The 23308-nt window shown below is 45.1% G+C and overlaps 2 protein-coding genes across 5 annotated transcripts in view; one reads left to right on the forward strand and one right to left on the reverse strand.

Moving 5' to 3' along the window:
* The window catches only part of ANKRD45 (ankyrin repeat domain 45), a 27407-nt gene extending 14499 nt beyond the window's left edge, over window positions 1–12908 (forward strand). For all 4 annotated transcript variants that reach the window (XM_077332551.1, XM_077332553.1, XM_077332554.1 and 1 more), the window contains 3 exons: window positions 1187–1325; window positions 9411–9487; window positions 12510–12908. In XM_077332551.1, coding sequence (XP_077188666.1) covers window positions 1187–1325; window positions 9411–9445 — 174 coding nt within the window. In that variant the 3' untranslated portion in view covers window positions 9446–9487; window positions 12510–12908. The remainder of the gene's footprint in view (window positions 1–1186; window positions 1326–9410; window positions 9488–12509) is intronic.
* On the reverse strand, window positions 3307–22449 carry PRDX6 (peroxiredoxin 6). The gene is made up of 5 exons (XM_077332556.1): window positions 22286–22449; window positions 11694–11850; window positions 6583–6729; window positions 4736–4882; window positions 3307–4074 (listed from the first exon to the last, which is right to left on the reverse strand). Exons 1-5 carry the CDS (start codon window positions 22375–22377, stop codon window positions 3943–3945), a joined length of 675 nt encoding a protein of 224 aa, XP_077188671.1. The 5' UTR covers window positions 22378–22449; the 3' UTR covers window positions 3307–3942.
* Between the last annotated feature and the right edge of the window lie 859 nt (window positions 22450–23308).

Raw genomic sequence — 23308 nt, forward strand, 5'->3', positions numbered from 1 at the left:
TATCCCCCCTGTTCTGCATGTGCTTTGTACCTCTAGTGGTCGCTTTGATATTTCATTGCTGATTCTCCAGTTTATTTATGAGCTCTATTGATAACTCCCCTTCCCAACACAGTATGGGCACACAAGCAACAAAAATAAGATGTGCTGAAAAATCATCATTAGATAGGGCTTGGGGAAGCGACACAGAAACAGAGGGAATCTGCCAGAAGAAGAGTCAGGTAATTAGGCTTTGCTCAGTGAAGGAAAATAACTCAGATATCTATTGTATAGGTATACGTAGCTTTTTAAAAACAGAGTTCTGCTGTCCCTTTTTGAGCCTGCAGGCACCTTTGGACACCACTGCAAAATGGCTGCCACAGAAAATAAACTCTAGCACACATATTGCCAAGTATACAGAATAAGAAGCACAAGGGGAGAAAGTAGTTTTGATGTTATAGCCTGTATAATGGTTCCATGTTAGGTTATATAATGTTCAGTGTAAACCGCCCAGAGCTGCAAAGAAATGGGCGGCATAGAAATCTAAATAAATAAAATAACACAAACATAGAGAAAAGACCCAGGAGGAGGGTAGAGAGAGGAGTGCTCCATTGCTCTGGTGTTCCCTAGCCCCCACTGCCTGAGAGGATCTTTGGGTCCTAGGGATGCCAGCCTCCAGGTGGGATCTGGGGATCCCGAGATTACAGCTCATCTCCAGATTACATAGATTAGTTCTCCTGGAGAAAATGAATGCTTTCGAGGGTGGGTGCTGTGGCATTGTACCCCATTGAGGTCCTGATAGAGGAGAGCTGATAGAGTAGTTTTGTTTTGGATGTCTCCTGTTAAATAGAGAGGGGCTGTAGCTAAGTGGAACAGCACATGTTTTGAATATAATATTTAATATAAATTATATAATAATAAATATAATAAAATAAATATGGCAGGTTCCAGGTTCAGTCATGACCATCTCCAGTTACAAGGATCACAGGTCACAAATGTTGTGTAATGCCTTTTTCATCTGCAATGCTGTAGAACCATGGGCCAGTTTTGAGGGCCCTAGTAGGTACCAAAGCAGATTGCAGCAAAATATGGAGTGCGTGGACCTTCTCATGCTTTAGCTTTCTATATTCTGCCTGGCTATGAAGCCTACTGTAATTTAATGTATAGATATCACTCTCTCTCATTCTCCCCTCTCATGCTATCTGCACAGAGCATATCTCACAAGGCCTGCCAGGCCAAGACAGACTGGCTTGAAAATACTAAGGAACCCACCATGCAAGACTTCCTGGATCAAAAGCAGCAGCTAGAGGATATCATGCTTCCCATCTTTACAAAACTGGCTACTCCCCGTGAGTACTGTCTCAGTGTTTTTCAGGTTACTTGTAAGGGATATTTCCTAGCTTGCAAAATCTATCAAGTATGCCCTCTTAGCTCTGGATATGAAACCTCAGCTCATTGTAGGAGGTTCTAAAGCATGGCCTCACCATTCCTCCTGTGTGAACAGAAAGTGCAATCCTAGGGCACACTCAAGACCAGGGGTAGTCAAACTGCAGCCCTCCAGCTGTCCATGGACTACAATTCCCAGGAGTCCCTGCCAGCAAATGCTGGCAGCGGCTCCTGGGAATTGCTGTCCATGGACATCTGGAGGGCCGCAGTTTGACTACCCCTGCTCAAGACCCTCTGCTGTTGCATGTTGCACAGCAAGATCAGCAATGGTAGAGAAAATTCCTTAAGTAAAGCTTATCTGCCAATACAGATCAACTTCCTGAGGAAGCTCTTCAAAAGTTTCTATTGTAAGGGACTCTGGAGTTCCCCAGAAGGCAGTTTAAAATTGTGTTTTTGGTATCCAAGCATCACCCTGCAGAGCAGGCTTTATTGAGGTGTTGGCACTTGCTACAGGAAGCAGATAACAAACTCCTTCCAGAACACAGCTCATGTTTTCTGGTACTAGTTTTACTGAGTTCCAGGAGATGTTTTTAACATTCATAGCTGTTGTAGCTCAGCAGGACAAACTGGTCACTTCTTTTGAGTCCTTTCACCATGAGGTGGGCTGCCAAACCCTGAACGGGCCTGGGGAATCTCCTAGAATTGCAGTTTATCTTCTCAACCATAGGCCTGATGGAAGAGTGCCATCCTACAGGCCCCGTGGAACTGTGATAGTTCGGTCAGGGCCCTGATCTCAGATGGCAACTCACTCCACCAGGCTGGAAGTAGTTACGTTACCTACCAACATGCTTAACTTCTAAAGATTTGGGATTAAACAAAAATACCCACAGCTCGTATAAAGGGTTTATGAGATTTGAAAAGAAACCAAAGTGTGCTCTGGTTTCTCTTCAGATCACATAAACATTTTGCCTTTTACTAGGGATTGTATAAAGGGAAGAGTGCATGACAATTTTGTCGACATTGCTTGGAAAGTATTTGATAAATCTAACCTATTGCTATATAGCTTAAAGGAGGGGCTGTGGTTCAGTCATAGGATATCTGCCTGGCATACACAAGGTCCCTGGTTCAATCCTCAGCATCTCCAGTGTAAAATACCTAGCTAAGTGATGTGAAAGCCCTCTAGCTGAGACCTTAGAGAACTGCTGCAGATTTCAGTAGATGACACCTGTGATGGACCAAAAGGTCTGATTCACTAAAAGGCAGCTTCATATATAAGTTTTACAGTACAGGTAGTGTTAAATGTGAGAATCAGACATCCTACCCAGATCATTCCAGGACACACATGTAAAATGAACCTTGGTAGTGCCACATTGCCAGAAACCTCTGAAGATGTTTTGGCAGGCTGCCGAAGCTAAACAGCACTTAAGAAAATTGTTTTATGTCACCCCAAAGCAGTGCAGGGTTGCGACTCACTGTGGTGAAGGAGACTCACAGTGATGCTTTTCAAATTCCTAGGGCACCATTTTCAAGTGGATGACCTGTAGGATTCCCCACCTTATACTTTGTCTCCTAACCTAAGCAATTAAAGGTAAAGGTAAAGGTATCCCCTGTGCAAGAACCATTGGGGCGACCCTTGGAGTGACCCTTGGGGTGACGCCCTCTAGCGTTTTCATGGCAGACTCAATACGGGCTGGTTTGCCAATGCCTTCCCCAGTCATTACCGTTTACCCCCCAGCAAGCTGGGTACTCATTTTACCAGCCTCAGAAGGATGGAAGGCCGAGTTGACCTTGAGCCAGCTGCTGGGGTTGAACTTCCAGCCTCATGGGCAGAGGTTCAGACTGCATGTCTGCTGCCTTACCACTCTGCGCCACAAAAGGCTCCAATTTAAAACACACAATGTTGTATTCCTAAACATGAGCAAAAAGACACAGGCACAGCAGGCATCTTAGAAGCTGATTTTATTTTCTGAATGAAGGAGCACAACTGAAAAGTTAAAGATGCAGGAACACTTGATAAAACATTTGTTCAGTAAACCTTCACGTCACCAGGACATCATTTCTTTGCAATAAAGGCACATGGTTACCGGAACAAACCTCCCCCTTCTCTTGGGTGAACTGGACCCAAGAGCCCTCACACTCATCCTTGTCGTTTTTCTAAAAGAAAGTGCCTGGCTGTATTTGAACAATATTTCGATTCTGTTCTACATAATCAGGACAATTTGGCAGCAACAGAATTTCACTTCCGTTCACAAGATTATGTGACAACAGATTACGTGACTGAAAAACAGAATACAGAAGGGTTAAACGTAAATAATTAACTGCCCATTAGTACATTATTGCAGACTCTGCTCACAGCCCAAACCCAGACAGCAGGTTCCTAGAAGAGAAGTAGCTTTTACCAAATGGCCAGCCGAAACTACATCAGACCAAAGGCGTTCAGCTGCCGCATTCCAAGAAGAAACTAAAGAAAATGCCTTCAATTATCCCATCCTTAATGATTTCTCCAAACACACCTTCACTCGTTCTGAACAGCCCCCACCGATCAGCCTTCTGGCTTCTCCAACCCTTCTTCAGAGTTATTTATTTGGGATGAGAGGTGTAACGAAGGTATTTCTTGCCTGATGGGAGCTCTTTAGTGCAAACTCCACCCGGAAAGAGCTTTTTGGCCTCTTCATCTGACAGGCTTGGAATTACCATTACTTCGTCTCCAGGCTCAAAAAGAAAAAGAAGGAAAAAAAGCTGTAGTAAGCAGTAAGATTCATCTAGAATAGCTGCACATGCAGAACTTTAATAATCCATGTCATATTTTACAGTGAAAGCTAGAATCTTAGTCCATTAATGCAGGTTACTTTTTCTGAAAGGCAAAGTGTCGCCCTCCAACTACAAGTTTTTATACTGATGGCTACAGCATGCCCGTACGGAAGCCTATGCAGCCAAAAAAATCCGCCAAATTACTTATGGTTATGTTTTTAATCTTTGTTTTCTCAACACAAGGGCTAATGACTGCCCTTCACTAATGCCAACGAAGAGGTCAACTCCCAATGCAGTCATGCCACTTAACTGCGCTAAGAGTCACAAGACTGATGACTCACCTCCCTGTGCTTTACCGGGTGTAGTTTATTCTATCAGACCTGGCGGCTGCCTCTCAGAAGGTGAAATTAAAATGTATGTTTTCCACTATATATATATATAGTGGAAAACATACATGTTGTTCTTTGACAACAGTTTTATTTGAGCTAACTACAGAATTAAAGAACCTTAAAGAGACCTTAACCGTAACATCCTAAACAGGGTTAGACCCTATGGATTAAGAAGAGTTTCAATCCGTTTAAGGCTTGCGCTTGTTAGGGGCCTTAAAGAACACAATATCTACCTTCCAATCCACTGGGGTGGCCACTTTCTTTGCCGCTGTTAGCTGCAAGGAATCAATGACTCTTAGAATCTCATCAAAGTTTCTTCCAGTGGTCGCGGGATAGAGGATAGAGAGTTTGAGTTTCTTGTCTGGACCAAAGACGAATACCTAAAAAGCAAAGCAACACAATGAAAATCCTGCATGGCACACTATACTGGCTCTTTTCATAATCAGTCCTGTCCAGTAATCTTCCTTTAGAGTTTTAGGTCTGTCTCTTTAGCAGAGTTATTATTCCAGGGCAAAGCCCAAGGACTTGTTGGGCACAGTTTTTCTTTTCTAATATAGATACTCTACACATCAACTGCTGTATTCAGGCTTCCGTCTTAACAATCGTGTGGCCAAGATTCTTTGCCCTGTATTTGCAGTTTCCATTTGGCAAGAAGGCAACAATGTTTTACTGATAAGCATCAGAGTAGAGAAACCTCTTAAGATAACTGGAGCCGAATGTATCTCAAAGGCATTTTTGTTGTCTCCAAAAGATACTTCAATAAAAACTGAACATTACTAACAATACCTCCTCTGTTCATTTCAGTGGGCCTTGTGCAAACGTCTTCCCAAGCTGAATCTCTTATCTTGAACATCCACAAAATGCTGAGAGCACGATTAGCAAGTCACAGACAGGAACAAAAAACGTTGTTTTACTATAATCTCCTTCTAGTCATTACATCTAACTGACCAGGAATGTTTGAGGACAATGTCTGACTCATTAGGTCCGCCTTGTTAAACTAGAATGTAGTTTTATCTAATACCAGCCTGAGTTAACTATCTCAGTTTCTCTCCCCCAATTTCCAGTACAATCTACTTTATAAAACTTTGGATGCTGGACAAAATTACTTTACTCTGCGGGGATGTTAGATTTATAGTCTGTTTGATCCCTGGGAAGCTATAGGGATGCCAGGATATTCATCTATTAATCCTTGCAAGCCATTAAAATACCCTTGTTGTTGTTATGTGCGAAGTCGTGTCCGACCCATCGTGACCCCATGGACAATGATCTTCCAGGCCTTCTTGTCCTCTACCATTCCCCGGAGTCCATTTACCCTATATACTCAAAGTACCCTATATACTCACATATAAGCCTAGTTTTTCAGCACCTTTTTTCACACTGAAAAAGCCCTCCTCAGCTTACATGCGGGTATATACGGTAATTGAAATAAAAGCCTGCGCCAGCCAGCCAATCGTTGCTCTGTCAGCTTGTAGGACATAAACGGTTCTTTTTTCCCCCCTTTTGCCTTCACTTCTTCCTCTTCTTAATCACTTCTTGCAAACTATTCTTTTGGTTTCTGTGGGTGAAAAGCGGGGTACAAAAACCTGCAGCTATTCATCCTCTTGACTTTTCTGTATTTATTGGGGGGAAGGAGGCTGGATGGGTGAGCCTGTGATGATGGAGCATTTCCCACCCTCAGCTTATATGAGTCAATAAGCTTGCCCAGATCTTGCAGTAAAATTAGATGTCTCGGCTTATATGCGAGTATATACGGTACTCGTTTACATTTTGCAAACAAAGAAACAGTGTCTTGCTGAAGTGTTCTCCCAGGAGCCTGCAAGTGAGGTACTCCCTGAGAAGCTGGACACCCAAAACCAAGGAGGAGAGAACGATACTACCCTCTGGCTACAAGCAAGTGTGAGTGGTCCACTGCTGGACAGAGTAGCCATTTAGTCTACTTCATATGGGTATCGACACTGTTTCACTCTGGCCTCTTTCTCTACTACGGCAATGCTAAATGGCCACTGGAAGGAAAAAAGGGGAACTGAATTCATGGAATCTTGGCTTCAACCTCTAAGGCTCGAGAAGCACTGACACTTACAACACGGGCAGTCAGAGGCATGCCTTCTTTGTCTCTCTCATCTGGATCCAGCATCCCCAACTGAATGGAAAGCTCCCGCTTGGAGTCTGCAATTATTGGAAAGGGGAGCTTTGTTGTGGCCTCATCTTTATTGTAGGCGTTGATGTCCTGTAAACAGAGGGAAATCATTACATCTTTGTTACTAATATGCTAAGTTTATGTTAAGTGTCTCAGTAATGTGCAGTGGATTGTAGCAAAAGAATAGGGCGAGATTTGTCTTTTGTGGAATAATGCCTCCTCCATCCTGTCCGGAAGAATATCTTTACACAATGGTTCCCTCCCCCCATTACTCACCCCCAGTAGTAAGAACCTCAGAAAACAGACAAGTAGGCATCACTAGGGACCTTATACCCAAAAGGATATCATTTTTTTCAGCAATAGCTAGATCAGCCCCCCCCCCCGAAAGTCCTACACGTACTCATTTCACATCACAAAGCTGTAATTGTGTGCAACAGTTATCTTCATAGACCTCACATAGGCATAAAAGGTCTGCCACAGACCTCAAGAGAATGTGGACAGCAACCAAATTTTACAAAAAAGAGTAATGGGCAGCTAAGAACTGTGAGATGAAGAGACTGATTAAAATATCTCACTGACCACATATTCTCTTGCACATAGAACTGCTTTTACTTGAGTTTATATTGACTCCCCATATATATATAATTTTTTTTCCCGGGCGTCAGGATACAACAAAAGTGATGTCCCCTGGCCACACCTCCAACATGCAAATTTTGAAAAATTTAAAAATGAAAATATAAAAATAAAAACCAACATCCCCGTCTCCCTACTGCACTCCACCATAGTATAGTGAGCCCATCTGTGCTTTAACTAGAATGGCACCCTGCATCCATATTCAGTTGGCTTCTTTTGGAAGGAATAAGATCCCAAGGCTGTCTCTTCTTGTGATGTAATTTACAATGAGCTTAGTGCTCTAGGGCAGGGGTAGTCAACCTGTGGTTCTCCATATGTTCATGGACTACAATTCCCATGAGCCCCTGCCAGCATTTGTAGTCCGCGAACGTGTCCATGAATTGTAGTCCATGAACATCTGGAGGACCACAGGTTGACTACCCCTGCCCTAGTGTGCAATCCCTGTTCACACAGAATGATGGTTAGGCTCAGGAGGCCTAATGAATACCTAGACTGGGTCAAGTGCATTTCTCCAGATACCCTGAGGTCCTCTGCAATGGTTAAGGGTTTCTTGATGGTCAGAGAAAACAGACAAGTTCCCTGAAGAAATTACCCTACAGGTGTCAGCAGCAGCATTTCCTAATTTCTTGATGTCTGAAGTAGAAGTCTCAAAAACAAGGGAGAGTACATTATCGGGCAATTTCTTATGTAACAGAATGCTGTAAACCCTGTTTTTCCCCATAGAAGGTTAGTAACTGGAACAGTCTACAGAGAAAAGAATGCCACCCAAAATGGTGCCAAGTTCAACCTCTCACTGACGTAATAAGCTTTTGTCTGGATTGGGACACTTCAAGGGTGCGCACGAACTGGAAATCTGAGGTTCGTGTCAGTTCACAGATGAATCATGAACCAAACCACAAACCAAACCAGGAAGTTTGTTTGAAAACTGAACCAGTCCAAGGCCCCAGAAACCCGACAACAGGGTTTGCAGAAAGCCTGAAAACCAGCTGAGCTGTTTCAGGCTGCATCAGTCCCTTTGAAGTTTAAAGGGATTGCACAAGACAGCTTGATAAGCAGCTGAGCAGTGGACAGGTGGCTGTCCTCTGCTCAGCTGATCTTGCAACTTTCAGAGGAACATAGTCTGCTTTCCGCTCTATCCACAAACCACCACAGGCTGCTCTAAAAGTTTGTGGAAGTTATGAACTTTGGTTGGCCAACCATGAATAGGGCAATATTCACACTTTCATTTCATGGTTCAGTTCGTGCCCATCACGTAGATTGCCCGTTGACTAAATAAGGTGCTGCCATGGGGAAGACTGACCCAGAGCCCCCTACCCCCCCTGCTACCAGTTACCTATGTAAAGCATAGGGGTAGTCAAACTGCGGCCCTCCAGATGTCTGTGGACTACAATTCCCATGAGCCCCTGCCAGTAGTCCATGGACATCTGGAGGGCCGCAGTTTGACTACCCCTGTTGTAAAGGCTTTTTAAAAAGAGATAGATCAGTTCAGTTGTGTGAGGCTCACCTGATGATGTACAGCTCAGACACCAGTTTACCATTTCAATGAGAACTACGGCTGAACTTGGGAGCGAGTCCCATTGAGCTCTGCGGTGTCTGCTTCTAAGGGAGCTAGTCCAACCTACAAATCTAATTCACTGCAGAAGCCAACAGAAAAAGCTGTGATCCTGGAAGCCCCTGGTTCAGATTTTGCCACAAAAGAAGGCATAGCTTGGCTCAGCTGAGGCGCCTTCTTTCTCTTTCAACCCCTCCCCCATCTGCCATGCTATGATATTACCAGTCTATTTTACAGGCCCATTAGAAGAACACAATATTTTGAATCCTTATGGTTAGGTTTCCACCGATAACAGAGCTTTCGACCAGCTAGAGGAACTTTCTGCCATAGCAAAGCTCTGTTGAGAGTGGAACCAGATGACAAGACCCAAGCCTATGGACAGGAAGCACTCTGAACACTGGGAACAGTATATCACGGGTGGCCAAACTGTGGCTCTCTAGATGTCCATGGACTTCAATTACCATGAGCCCCTGCCAGAGCCACAGTTTGGCCATCCCAGCAATACATGAGTATTTATAATATTTGTAAGCACCTGCTTCTTTCACACATAGCAGTCAAAGACTAATATGTTTCATGGTTAACACAGGTGTGCAGGACTCCGTTGTCAGCAGAAAAGCTTGAATTCCTCCCAGTAAGTGAAGGCGACAAGTGAAGCTCCAGAACGTGAGTCTATGTTATCTGCTTCAGCAAGAATGGCAAGGTTGAAGCAGTCAGCAGCTGAGTGTCTGACAAACCAGTATGTGGCTAATATTTACGAGGATATCAGTTATATTTGTACCATGACTGAGTACCAAAGCTGCAATTCTTCAGTGCCCCATCCTCCTGTTATAACTAATAACTAAAGAGTACATGCATGGCCGGGGGGGGGGGGGAGAAAGGGTTTTGAATGTATGATGGGACCACAAACAGTCTGCCTACATACTGAACATGACTGGGCTAAGGCCTAGTGCAGAAAGGGGAAGGGGAGTAAAATAACAGCAAAGTGGCAGTAGAGGAAGGCTTGGGTTGTGGAAGCAGAGAGCAATGGTGTGTGTGTGGGGGGGGGGGGGGTGAAAGTGCAGATTTAGAAGCCTTTGCACATTTTATGTAAGGCCCTAAAAACACTTTCAACTCCTATCCCCTACAGTTCATATGAATTTAATTTTTAAAAAACTTTTAATGTATACGTTCTTTAATCCTTATCTACATTACTGACTTGCATAGACTCTCTGCAAATACTGAACAAAGTTGATCTCCCCCGTGTTGTTGTTATCTATGTTGTGTTATAAATTGTTATTTGGTTGTTATGATGTTGTACTGAAACTGTATGTTACAGATTAAATTATTATAATGTTCCATGTAAAGAATTTCATAACTGTTCCATGTAAACCGCCCAGAGCTGTAAAGAATGGGCGGTATAAAAATCCAAATAAATAAATAGGTCTATAAAACCAAGTCAACTTAAGGACATACTATGTGCATACAAAAGCCACAGATTAATTTATGAAAAAATTCCACCAAGATCTCAATTTAATTTTGGAAGTATACATTTCCCCCAGGCTGGCAGTAAAATTATTTCTCTGATATTTTATTTTCAGTAAAAAGGGTATTTTGATGTCTTAGTTAAGTCTCAACAAGTTCTGTCAATCGTGCATTTGCATTTATTTATATCCCACGATTCAAAGTGGCTTAGAACATTGTTCTCCCCTCTGTTTTCTCACAACAGCCCTGTGAGGTAGGCCAGGTTGAGAGTTTGTGATGGGCCCAAGGTCACCCAGGGAGCTTTCATGGTACAAGTGGGGATTCACACCCGAGTCACCCAAGCTCCTAGTCTGCCACTCTATTCATGATTATACCACTTTGGCTCTCTTTGCTCCTTTCTTATTTTGCACTGGCTTTTATATTTAATTCATGAATCAAAAAGCATCAAGTGGAGGTTTGGAAGATAATCTTTGCCCAAGGCAGGAACTTTTGCACTGCATAACGGCTTGGGTCCAGAAGGACTCCCACTTCATTGCATGATTGCTCCCCCCTCACCTGCAATAGGACCCTGCACTCCTGTTGCTGGGGGACAGAGGACCTCCAAGAATAGGATTGGGGGGGGCACTTTGGGCTGCTGGGAGGATGGGTGAAATAATGTAATGAGGTAGAGCACGGTTAGTCAACCTGTGGTCCTCCAGATGTTCATGGACTACAATTCCCATGAGCCCCTGCCAGCAAACACTGGCAGGGGCTCATGGGAATTGTAGTCCATGAACATTTGGAGGATCACAGGTTGACCACCCCTGAGGTAGAATACTCAGAAATCCACTCTACCTATGAAAGTGCAAGCCATTCTGACTAAATGCCATATATGCAAACCAGGTACAGTTCTGCAGCTCTTTAGATACCTGCGATGTGATTTGGTCTCCTAAACAAGCTGTTATCTGAAGCCAAGAGGGCTCACCATTAACTCCTCTGCCCTCAGTAACTAACTGCTAACAACCAACTGGGTTTGGTGTGATGCCTGAACTGAGCCTCTGCCACGATCACCCCAGCCAACCAGCACTGTTGTTCAGATCCACTGAAGGGAATTTCACCTGCACTGCCCTGCCTCAAAATGCAGACCACTGCGGAAGCAGCAGACCGCGCTCAGGGGTTCCACTGAACTTTTATACAGGGACAACATTCTGCAAGCTTTAAAACACACCCAGTTCTTTCCCCTTACCTAGCCAGAAACCTTGCACAGGCTAAGAACGCTCGCCAACATTTATCACAAGCCACAGCCTACTCAGGAAATTGAGAGTTATTTTAGTTTCGGCTGCCAATTCAAAGGATCAGAACCTACTCAGAACAGGTAACAGGCAGACGACATTTTGTTCACTGTGCCACCATTTCAGCCCCATAATACCTTGCTCCAAGAGAGATGGTCGTTGACGTCGTCTATGGAGAGGGCTATCATTTTAACGTTACGCTTGGCAAACTCCGGTGCCAGCTTTGCTGCTCGGCCAAGCTCAGTGGTGCAGACTGGCGTGAAGTCCCTTGGATGAGAAAAGAGAATGCCCCATCTAAAAGAAAAACCAAGCAGATGTGACATTGTCAAGGCAGTGAAAGACAGCATGTTTTAGTCATCTTATTAAAGAGCTGAATAGCCACTGTGGTGCACTGGGAATTAACGGACGTGGGTTAGTATCTTCACTTTGCCATGAAAGTCACCAGCCAGCCACCTACACAGCACAACCTACCTCACGGGGCTGTTGAGAACAAAATGAGAGGGGAGAAGGCAAGCCCCATCTCATCAAATATTGGAAGCTAAGCGGGGCCAATCCTAGCTAGTATTTGGATGGGAGACCTCTAAAGATCTGGCTGGTAGTTCCTCCAAGGAACGCTAGGGGTCATGATGCTGAGGCAGGCATTGGCTGGCAAAACACATCCAGAGGTCCCTTGCTTGGCTGCCAGACAATCCTTGAATCTCCTAGTTATGCTACACGCACCATATAGTAAATACATACTGCGAAGGGAGAACTGTATATGGGACTCTAAGCTCCTTGGAGAAAGCATGGGATAAAAAGCATGAGATCAAGTCCAATTGAACAGTTTAAATGTTTCCTTAACATCTAGAAAATTAACCGGTCCTTTGCCTCCTGTACTTGTTAGTTAACTTAATTCTGGCATCTGCCCACTTGAAAAAACTCTCCCTCATCCTCTCATTTTCTTTTAACTTTAGCGCTCATTCTGGACTTTAACCTTCTGACTGGGTATTACACAATGCCTCCAGCCTTCAAAACTAGTCTGTCTACATTCAAATCCACCTTCCATGGGCCCTCACAGTGCCTTTTGTGCAAAATGACAACTCCTGTTGGGCGACACGCCACAAACCAGCAACGCTTAATCCCAGATTGTACAGTACGGCTAACTTCAACACCGTCTATCACCATGAAGGCTGGATTACTATATTTAGGCAAGTAATCAAATCAGCATTAGATATGTACCCCGGAGACTCCCTGTGTTAATCTTCAAAAGCTTAAGGCTGAAAACAAAGACCATCCAAGGCACACCCTGCTGAGGCACGCTGTGCACATGGAAGATTACAACTTAAATAAAACTTTGTTGGTTTTAAAGCTGCCACTGGACTCAAAATTTGTTGCACACCCTGCTGCTGTCATGTTTCCCCACAAGTTATGGCCCTCTCAGACACGGTTCTGCAAAGTCTTAACGTTAAATAATTGCCAGCAATGAACTGGATTTCCACAGGAGGAAGGGGGAGGAGAATTTCTACCTATTCTCTCCCTGCAACGTTGTTCCTGAGGGTCCCGTTTCCCCATGAACAGCATTTCAACAGACATTTTTGGGCTGCCGCTTTGAGGGAGAGACGAGAAACATATACTCCACTGACAGCAATCTCTTCCATCATCAGATGTATCCTGCAGCAGTGGTCCCCAATCTTTTTGAGGCTGGGGACCGGCAGGGCAACTGCCATCCTGCGCATGCGCACATGCGCGGCTGAAATCGCGTGTGCGCTGCACATGCGCGGCCCTGATTCCCTCTCCCCCCCCTCCCGCAGTAAGAAGCTTCCCGGGCCGCAAGCTTGCGGCCTGGGAAGTTTTTTACTGCGGGTGGGGGGCGGGGAGAGGGCGCCGCAGCCCGGCGCCATGGCCTTTGCAGCCCGGCCCCGGGCCGCGGCCCGCGGGTTGGGGACCACTGTCCTGCAGGGTCCATGCTTTACAGCCCAAATCAGGACAGAAATGCTAGTCAGAAGCCATTATGAAAGAATCCCCAAACCGACCAGCTATTGGATTTTAGGCACACTTAAGATTTTCTAACCCAGCTATGCACACCTGAGCATGCCGCCAGCTAAAACATTACAAGACTGAGAGAGGTGGTGTGGGATCAAAGATCATGGCGACAACTGTGCCATGGGATCACCAAGAGTCGGACATGACTGAATGGCTGACTAAAACTAGAATATTCTATTTCAGTCCAAGCATTGGCTAGGGTAGGGTTATGCTAGGAGGCTCGGTGTGCTCACAGAATAAGCAATATTCAGGTTGCTTCCATTCTCTGTGCTGGAAAGAAGCATAGAAGATGGATGCTAGAAACAAAGAGCAACTGTGCTTGCTTGGGAGTTGCAACACGTCTATTTCCATGGTAATGTCTGAATACCTGCTCCCTTCCATGAGAACAGCAAGAAAGCTATACAGTAAAGAAGAATCTTCTCCTTCAAGTCCACTCTCTTAAAATAATTATTTAGTCTGGGCCTAAAAGCACTAGGTGCTCTGTGATGCAACCATTAATACCCTAAGCTATATCCCCCCCTAACTGTAATGTGTATCCAGGAGTGTTCTGCACAGTTGTGCAATGTCACCAAGTTTTTGCCGGGCTGCAGTGAGGCCAAAGAGTGTCAACACAAAGTGTCAACACAGCAGTAGAATCCGGGGGATTATCAGTGCATAGTTTTTAGAGAACGTCAACCACCTATTGCCTGGGGGAGCTCTGAAGATAGGAAAACTGCTAGTTTTAACCCACCGTTAACTGTACAAGCTCCCATTAACCAACCAGACACATAAAAGACTATATCTTGTTTGTAAATCTAATTAGCCTGTGGTTTCCCCCTTTTCCTCCAGGCAGAATCCACAGGTGCCATCCTAAGTTCCCTTCGTTTTCCAGGAAGCTAGCAAAACCTCAATATTACCCTCAATATTTTATACACCCTATTTGGAGGCTTGGAGGAGCAGTGCTCCTGAAGTCCTGCATTCACACATCACTACAAACCACAGCACTTGACTTGTCAACAAGCCAGGTACAATCCGTGGTTTAAGAATCCAGAGTTAGTTCCCATCAACAAACTGTGGCTAGGTGGCCTGCAATCAGATGCTGCAGCACACCGAACTTCATCCAAATTGTGGTTAACGAACAGTGTGGTTGATTATGGCTGCAGCTTTGACTTCACAGTGCTTTTCACAACACTCCAAGGCCATTTTCATGCTCCAGACCTGGCAGGGTTCTTGTTTTAATGAAATTTAGATCCTGCTTTCCCCCCATGAAGTTCTCCAAGTAGCTTGAAGCATTTAAAAATGTGGTATTAATTCCCCCCAACTGAGATGCTATTCCATTAGTGGCAATAAAATGACAGCAGCTGGGCAGGGGACAGTTCTAATCAATCAGATGCAATCAAAAAGTAGAAGTTAGACGGCATATTTAGAGTCCTTCTCAGCAGATCCATTAATCCTTCCTCCAGGAAACTCACAGATGCATAACCCCCATCATGAACTTTGGGTTTTGAGAGAGATCAGGCTGAAAATACAGGGTCTAAGACATCAGCCAGCGAGCTTCATGGCACCTAAAGCAACAGTCTCCCAGATCCTGAACCAACACTAACCCAGGCTTTCTCAACCAGGGTTTCATAAACACTGGGGTTTCCTGACAGCCCTAGAAAGGTTTTCCAAATGGGTGGGAGGTATTTTAAATCTATTTTTATGCATTAAACATGTATTGGGTGATATGACCATATATATTCATGCTGACCCCCCCCCCCCAAAATGGCCAATGATAGGCCTGGAGCGGGCCCTGGGTGTGTGGGTACACTGCTTCCCAACCATATTCTGCACAATCACGCCACTTCTGGGGTCCCTGGAAGCCTGAAGAATGTTTCAGGGGGTTTTCAACAGTAAAAAAGTTGAGAAAGGCTGCTCTAACCACTACACCAGGGTGACAGAGACATTTGCCAAGTGTGTCATTGACCTTTCCATAATCCCAGCCTACATTGCCACCTGTAGGAAATCCATTCCACATTATGCTTCAAGCCCCAATGGAGGTACACCAGCCAACATTATTACGTTTGTACGGCATGTGTGTGCCTAAGTTTGTCTCGCAGCCAGGCAATGGACAGTCAGAAGTGGCCTGCCATTGCTTGCCCCTGCATCACATCTCTGGTATTCTTTGGCGGTTGTCCTTCCGAGGGGTAGCCAGGGCCAGCTCTGCTGTGCTTCCAAGATCTGACAGGATCGGGCTTGTCTGGGCTATCCAGGTCAGGTTGCCAGCTAACGGAGCCCTGCCCTTTTCAATGGTTGACTGCCTTGGAAATGTACTTTAATGCTTGACTACAAGGCTACAGCGACATTCCCCAGCCACAAAAGAAAGCAAATATTTATCAAGCCAGTAAGTACTGCAATTCAAAATGAACAAACAAAACCAAAAAAATGAGAGAGATCTGGAAATTTCACATCTTCCCGGAAGGGATGAGCTTTTTCAAACTGCTTTGTTCACTGTGAAAAGGTTTTGTTTTTGAGGAACTGGAGCCTTGACATTACAAAATCCCCCTGCCCCGTGTGTTTCCTCATTGTAAACTGAGAAGGAACGGACTTTTAAAACCTCCAATAAACTGCTTGGCTGTTACTGATGCAGCAGTTTTGAGTCATGCATGGAGTGGCTCCAATGAGAATTCTCCACAACCCTTGAAGAAGTGTTATAACGCTGCTAACCCAGCCCAAGGGCTGCTTGCAGGAACACTGTATAACCCTCCTTCATACACTGTTTGCACTAAAGGCTGTGTGTGTTTTTTTTAATCATGCTCATTGCCAGCTGCTTGACATTACAAGTCAAGGTCACAAAGTGACTGATCCATTTGAAGACAATGTTGGATTACAAGATCCGGAGGGGCCCTGGCTCAATAGGAGAACACCTGTGGGCATGCAGAAGGTGCCAGATTCCATCTCTAGCAACAAGAATCATGTAGCAGGTGATGAGCTGAGAACTCAGAGAGCTGCTGCTGGTCAAAGCAGACAACATGACACATGAAGACTTTCAGTATAAGCCAGCTTCACATGTTCATATGACCTAACAATATGAAGCTGATCACCTATAAATATTGGGTGGAGACATGATGGTGTAAAACTATCAGCTTCCCTAAAACATGTGGAAGCAGAGAATTTCAATAGTTTCACAAAAGAGTTATGTTCTCTCCATGCATTTAACCTGGTGTTTTAATTGTGGCCCCATGGCTCTATGCAGTCCAGATCCAATTTTCTGGGTATTCATCCTGTAGTCCCTTAGTCCAGGGTAGATCAATAAAATCAGAGTCCAGTAGCACCTTTAAGACCAACAAAGACAAAGGGTGGAAAGCTCACGCCTTGAATAAATCTTTGTTGGTCTTAAAGGTGCTACTGGACTCTGATTTTATTGTGCTACTTCAGACCAACTAGGGTAGATGGAAAACTGAGAGTATACCAAAAAAAGGAAACTGAAAAGGGCTATTCACAGAAACTAGCTGCTTACCAAATGACACTGTCAACAAATACTGAGGGTCGAAAAGGAATTCCGGTCAGGTCAGATTGGCTAGTAACCCTACTTGTTTTGAGGGATGCCTTCAATCGCAGCTTGGTTCACTGTGTTTGGGCCATCTGGAGCCATCTAAGCTTCAGGAGCCTTTACCCCAAAGCTTCCTGTCTGCTTCTAACAGACAAAACGGCACAGATGAATCTGTAAAGTGTGAGGAGCCTGCCTGAAGGCAGAAGGATAGACTCAGTGATTCTGGGGCACATCCTAGTTCAGCACGCCAAGCCATAAGCGGTACTGCCAGCTGTGTGATTTTGCAAGTTTACTTTGTTTATTATAACACTTATAATATTTCTCTATCGCCCTCCCTTAGGGCCAAGGCGGTTTACATAGAACATAGGGACAGTACAGTGTAGTTCATGACTTCGGGCAAACAACAACAGTGGTTTCCATAACTGATAAGAACAGTTTCTGAAGAGATATTCTGACAGGAGCCAAAAGCTGGCCTAACAGAGGGAAAGACAGCTTCAGGACCTAACTAACGCAAAGAAACGGAAACAAATTAAGCAATTAAGATTACACTGCCTACATCTTAAGTCACATTTTAGACCTAGGGATTAGGGGTAGTCAAACTGCGGCCCTCCAGATGTCCGTGGACTACAATTCCCATGAGTCCCTGCCAACAGTTGCTGGCAGGGGCTCATGGGAATTGTAGTCCATGGACATCTGGAGGGCCGCAGTTTGACTACCCCCACTGTAATTTACCTAGCACTTCTGAGTTATTTAAAATACCAGCCTGCCTTTCTCCTGACCCATCGCATGACCCAGGTAACAACAATGTAAAAACAACTGCATCAAACACGGCATTAAGAACCAGTCTAAAATCACCATATACCACCCACTTGCAGGTATTTCCCTTCTGCCCATGTTCAGGCTGCCCCAAAAGCACTCTAAAACCACTGTTATGCAGTCTTGCTGGAAATCCAGGAGGGTAGAAGCCTCCTTAAGTTAGATGTTCCTGCCAGCTTTGTTCTAAGTCCACATCTAAAGAGAAGAATGAGTTCTTGAAGATGCCGAGGGCAGCCACCCAATCCCAGGCAGTCCAAATAATCCTTTAGACTAGAGCAGCACACATTCTACCTTATTCATGTTGACTTTGGGTGGAATTCTACTGTAATATCAACATACCACGTAGAGATGAGTGAGAGATCTTGAACTTCATCATAACTTGTAAATTAGCGTAGAACACTCACTGCAAATACATTTCTGCAATCACTGGACGTGAATGGAGGATGTTGGATGAAATAAGTACAATTTGCTACCCGCAATGATTCCAAAGTACAGTTTCGTAAGAACAGGGGATACATACTTGGCTGGAGTTAAATGATCAGAACTTAGTCGTTAGACGTTTATCATGATATCTGTCCCAGGCATAAATTGGAGCGTTTCATATTTTATTACTAATCTATCTATATTAGCCATTTGAACAAATGGAGACCAAGAAAGTAACTCTTATTACAGTCACTTTACTGATATGTGCCATGAGACTGCCAAGTGTTGAAAGGACACCTCTCCCCTCAGGCCACTCATGGGAGAATAATTTTTCATTTCTATCCTGGTAATGGTCCGAGGCTGGTTTATTGCCACTCTGTTAGCAGGATAAAGACAGCTCTCTGTGTGGGAAGGCAGCCATTCAGATGTTAATGTTAATAAGCCCACGGTTCAATAAAATCAGAGTCCAGTAGCACTAAGACCAACAAAGAGTTATTCAGGGTGCGAGCTTTCGAGTGCAATCCAAATGGGTAGCCATGTTGGTCTGAAGTAGCACAATAAAATCAGAGTCCAGTAGCACCTTTAAGACCAACAAAGATTTATTCAGGGCGTGAGCTTTCGAGTGCAAGCCCATGCCCTGAATAAATCTTTGTTGGTCTTAAAGGTGCTACTGAACTCTGATTTTATTGTGCTACTTCAGACCAACACGGCTACCCATTTGAATCAAGCCCATGGTTGTTATCAATCTGTGCCCACACTGTGTAAAATGTCTTACATTCGGTCTCTCTAGGCCAGTGGTCCCCAACCTTTTTTATCACCGGGGACCACTCAACGCCTTTTACTGAGGCCTGGTGTGTGTGTGTGTGTGGGGTAGTTTACTCCTCTACTCTCAACCACTGCCCTAACTAACGCTCTCTGATCGCTATGGTAATGTTTAAACATCCCTTCAAAATAAGATACAGACACGCCACAACAATGAAGTGTGTTGTAAAGGGCCGGGGGGGGGGGGGAGAAGGTGTCCTTTGGGGCCCACCTCCAATTAGTCGAAGGACCACATGTGGTCTGCGGCCCACAGGTGGGGGATCGCTACTCTAGGCTACACGGCGGAGCAGGAAAACCCAGAGTCCTCAATCTAAAGAAGAGCCTTCAAGAAGAGACACACACACATAATTTCTTTGTTGCCAGAAACAGTTACTTGCCCCTATATGCCTTTTGCAGCAAACAGTAGAAGTTTTTATTTCTTTTGGAAGTGGTAGAACAAGGCTGAGGAGGTTAATTTGTCACTGGGAGTTAGTAACTTGGGATCCAGCTGAGTAAATCTCACAGACCCCCTTGGCAGAAGAGAGGCTCTTGCAGGGGCATCCTGTCATGTTACACAATTTCATCCTTGTAGACTTGTCTTGGGTAATAAAGCACTGTGAAAACTGGTGCCGCATGCATGGATACAGGTCATACATATATAATTAAATAACTGGTGTAAATTAATATAATTAAACAGCCTGGTATAGCAGTGAAGAACAGCGGCCTCTAGTCTGGAGAACCAGGTTTGATTCCCCACTCCTCTTCCACATGCAGCCAGCTGGGTGACCTTGGGCCAGTCACAGCTTTCTCAGAACTCTCTCGGCCTCACCTCCCTCACAGGGTGTCTCTTGTGAGGAGCAAAAGGGCAGGCACTCGTAAGCTGCTTTGAGACTCCTTTGGGTAGTCAAAAATCAGGGCACAAAACCCCAGTTCTTTTTCCTTATCCTTGTTACACACAATCAGTCTGCATGCAATAAGGTGGTGAACACACTTGGTTGCATTAAGTATCCATAAGCACATATTAGTTGAAATCGCCCTCAACCTTCAAATATTTGGGTATGGAGAGGCAATCCCTAATAGAATGCATGACTTGCAAAACTAAGAGGCGTGCATTCATTTTTTTTAAGAGGAAGCCTTATGATCATACATAAGAGACCCGGCATGGTGTAGTAGCTGCAGGGTAGTCAAACTGCAGCCCTCCAGATGTCCATGGACAACAATTCCCATGAGCTCCTGCCAGCAAATGCTGGCAGGGGCTCATGGGAATTATAGTCCATGGACATCTGGAGGACTGCAGTTTGAATACCCCTGAGCTAGAGGGTCACACTTGTATTTGAGAGACCCAGGTTCAAATCTGCCCACTATGCAATGGAAGGCTTGTTGGGTGACCTTGTGCTAGATATACAGTGTCACAACCTATCTCACACCGTTGCAGTGAAGATAAACTTGAAGAAAGGGAGAATGCTATATAAGCCACTCTGAGCCCCCACTGGGGAGACAAGGGGCGTATAAATGAAATAAACCCTTCCCTGGGAGTGTCCAGTTATGGTTCGCACAATTACCTGATGCTATTGTCATATTCCTGGGCTTTCCCATCCACCCAAAAGAGATTCTCTGGCCAATTCCATTTCTGTTTTGCCAAATACTTGACACTACCGCTAAACTACTTGAGCATATTTCACTCCATATAATAATTATTACTATTTGGGACAAGCACAATGTGTTCCAAATTCAGACTTTTTATAGGATCTTCAAGTTCAGGCTACTCGCTGTTTTTCTGAAGCACAGTAACTCAAACTGAATACAACCACTGAAGCATAGAGCTATCCTAGGAGGAGGAAGAAGAAGAGTTGGTTCTTATATGCCGCTTTTCTCTACTCAAAGGAGTCACAAAGCGCCTCCCCTTTCCTCTCCCCACAACAGACACCCTGTGAGGGAGAGGAGGCTGAGAAGGCCCTGGTATCACTGCTCGGTCAGAACAGCTGTGGTCAGTCCAAGGTCACCCAGCTGGCTGCATGTGGAGGAGGAGCAGGGAATCAGATTAGAAGACCGCATTCCTAACCACTACACCAAGCTGGCTCTCTTGTGCGATCTTGTAATGTGGATAGGGAGCCGAGAAATATGAAAGTAGGCAAATATATTTCTACAGCATAGCATTGTGTCTCAGGGTGGACTTCAATCATTTTAATGTTCTTCTTGCAAACCTGCAAACCAAATTTCTATCCCAGCATTCCTCCAAAAAGCTCAGGGCAGTACGCATTATTTCCCACCAACCATTTTTGTCCCACAACAATCCCATGATAGCTCCAAGTGGGTAGCCCTGTAGGTTAAGGTGACCAGATTTTAATATTGGTAAAGCGGGACACCATGACCGGGGGGGGGGGGGGTTCTTGATTAAAAATTTGGTCTATATGGAGCAACCAAAAGTTTCATAGAACGCATAGAACGCAAAAATAGCATTGTAATATATATTTTTAAATTTCAACATAAGTACAATTTTCCAGGTACCCCCAGATATCCCTCCAAAAGTGGGACAATCTGGTCACCTTACTGTGGGTTTGAAGCAGAACAGAGTTTGAATCCAATGGCACCTTTAAAACCAACCAAGTCTTATTCAAGGTGCAAGCTTTCATGTGCACGCATGCTTCCTCAGGCACGGTGACCTGGGAATTACCAGCCCATTCTTACAGGTAGAGGGGTGAGCAGTCAATTAATCAAGAGCATAATGAAGTTGTTCAACAGACTTAGCCTGAGACAGACTAATTTAACTAAAGCCATCAGGAAAACGGTGCCTAACCAGCAGTCGTCCCTACAGCATACGCTGGGGAAAAAACATGTTATTTTGCCAGCCCGACATCTACAGCCTATCAGTTCTTATACACTAGTATACAGAGTCTTATATGGCACCATCGCACACACCCCTTGCTCCTGGGTGGTGGGAGCGAAAGAGTCAACCGAAAGAGGCGCCATACGCCGCGACCTTTCCCCGCAAGGACGAGATTCCAAGGCTGCGCATATTGAGATCGCCCTTTTCTTGCAGCACGACGACGGCCACCCTAAAACCTGCCCACCCCATCCCATCCAAGCAGCAAGGCACCGGGCCAAGGTGCTGGCAGCGGGGAAGGCCCTCGCAGGGTTAGCACCACGCCTACTCACGAGTTGCCCAGGAACTCGTGGAAGCGGATCCGGCCATGAGTGGTGTCTGCTTCGAAGTTGGGCGCTTCGTCTCCCAGCAGGAGGCCCGGCATGGTGGCAGCAAGCGAGCGAAAGAGGCAAATGCTCGCACAGTCCGGAGGAGGCGTGGTTTTATAGGGGATGGGCGGGGCTTCCGGAATTTTCCATCGCCCCCGAAGCGGAATGCCGGTTTCGCCACCATGGGCTATTGACCAGCGCGGTCCTAAGGAGAGTCACGTCGTTTTCATTGATTTTCGATAAATATGCGAAGATTGCATGCTTTATTTATTTGCTTGCATGCTTTATTTATTTGCTGGGGTGGGGAAGGATGCTATCAACCTGAGCGCGCATTCACCAGAAAGGAAGCCGCGGTGGAACAACTCACTTTAGGGTCGAACTGAATTAAATCGACAGCCGGATCCTATTAAATAAATAAACCCCACTGATTTCCGGGCTGCAGCTCAAAAAGGGGATGCTGGGAAAGGCGTCAAATATTCGAAGCAGCCCGGTTCTCGCCATCGCACTGCCTCTACCCCGCCGCACAGGGATCCCAATAAGATGTAGGGAGGATTACACCGCATGGCCACTGGGATGCGTAAATCGACCTGTGGCTGTTAGTCCCAAAGAAGCTGTGCAAGAGTTACAAAAAACACTTTGAAAACAGGTCCAAATCATCGCGTGTCTGTTGTGCAGCTGTCACCAACGAGGCTGCAATGTTCAAGAGATGCATGTGCCATTTATATGGCAAGCCATAGAGCAGGGGTAGTCAACCTGTGGTCCTCCAGATGTCCATGGACTACAATTCCCATGAGCCCCTGCCATCTGGAGGACCACAGGTTGACTACCCCTGCCATAGAGCATTTTGGATTGAGAACTGGGGTAACGTGGTATTCCGGCAAGGCAGTGCAAGCTTGTGAATCAGTCACACCGTACTCCTGGCATCTTACAATAATGCAAAAATACAATCTAAATAAATCAACAATGCAAAGGAGTAATATCTCAGCC

This window comes from Paroedura picta, chromosome 4, assembly GCF_049243985.1.
Source record: "Paroedura picta isolate Pp20150507F chromosome 4, Ppicta_v3.0, whole genome shotgun sequence".
NCBI lineage: Eukaryota > Metazoa > Chordata > Lepidosauria > Squamata > Gekkonidae > Paroedura > Paroedura picta.

Bases quoted from the DNA above. Each gene is read 5' to 3' on its own strand.
- PRDX6 (XM_077332556.1), bottom strand. From the start codon at position 22,377: ATGCCGGGCCTCCTGCTGGGAGACGAAGCGCCCAACTTCGAAGCAGAC. The intron at 11,851-22,285 runs GTGAGTAGGCGT...TTTTTCTTTTAG, and splicing joins CACGAGTTCCTGGGCAACTC to ATGGGGCATTCTCTTTTCTC. The intron at 4,075-4,735 runs GTAGATATTGTG...TTTCTTTTTGAG, and splicing joins CCACCCCAGTGGATTGGAAG to CCTGGAGACGAAGTAATGGT.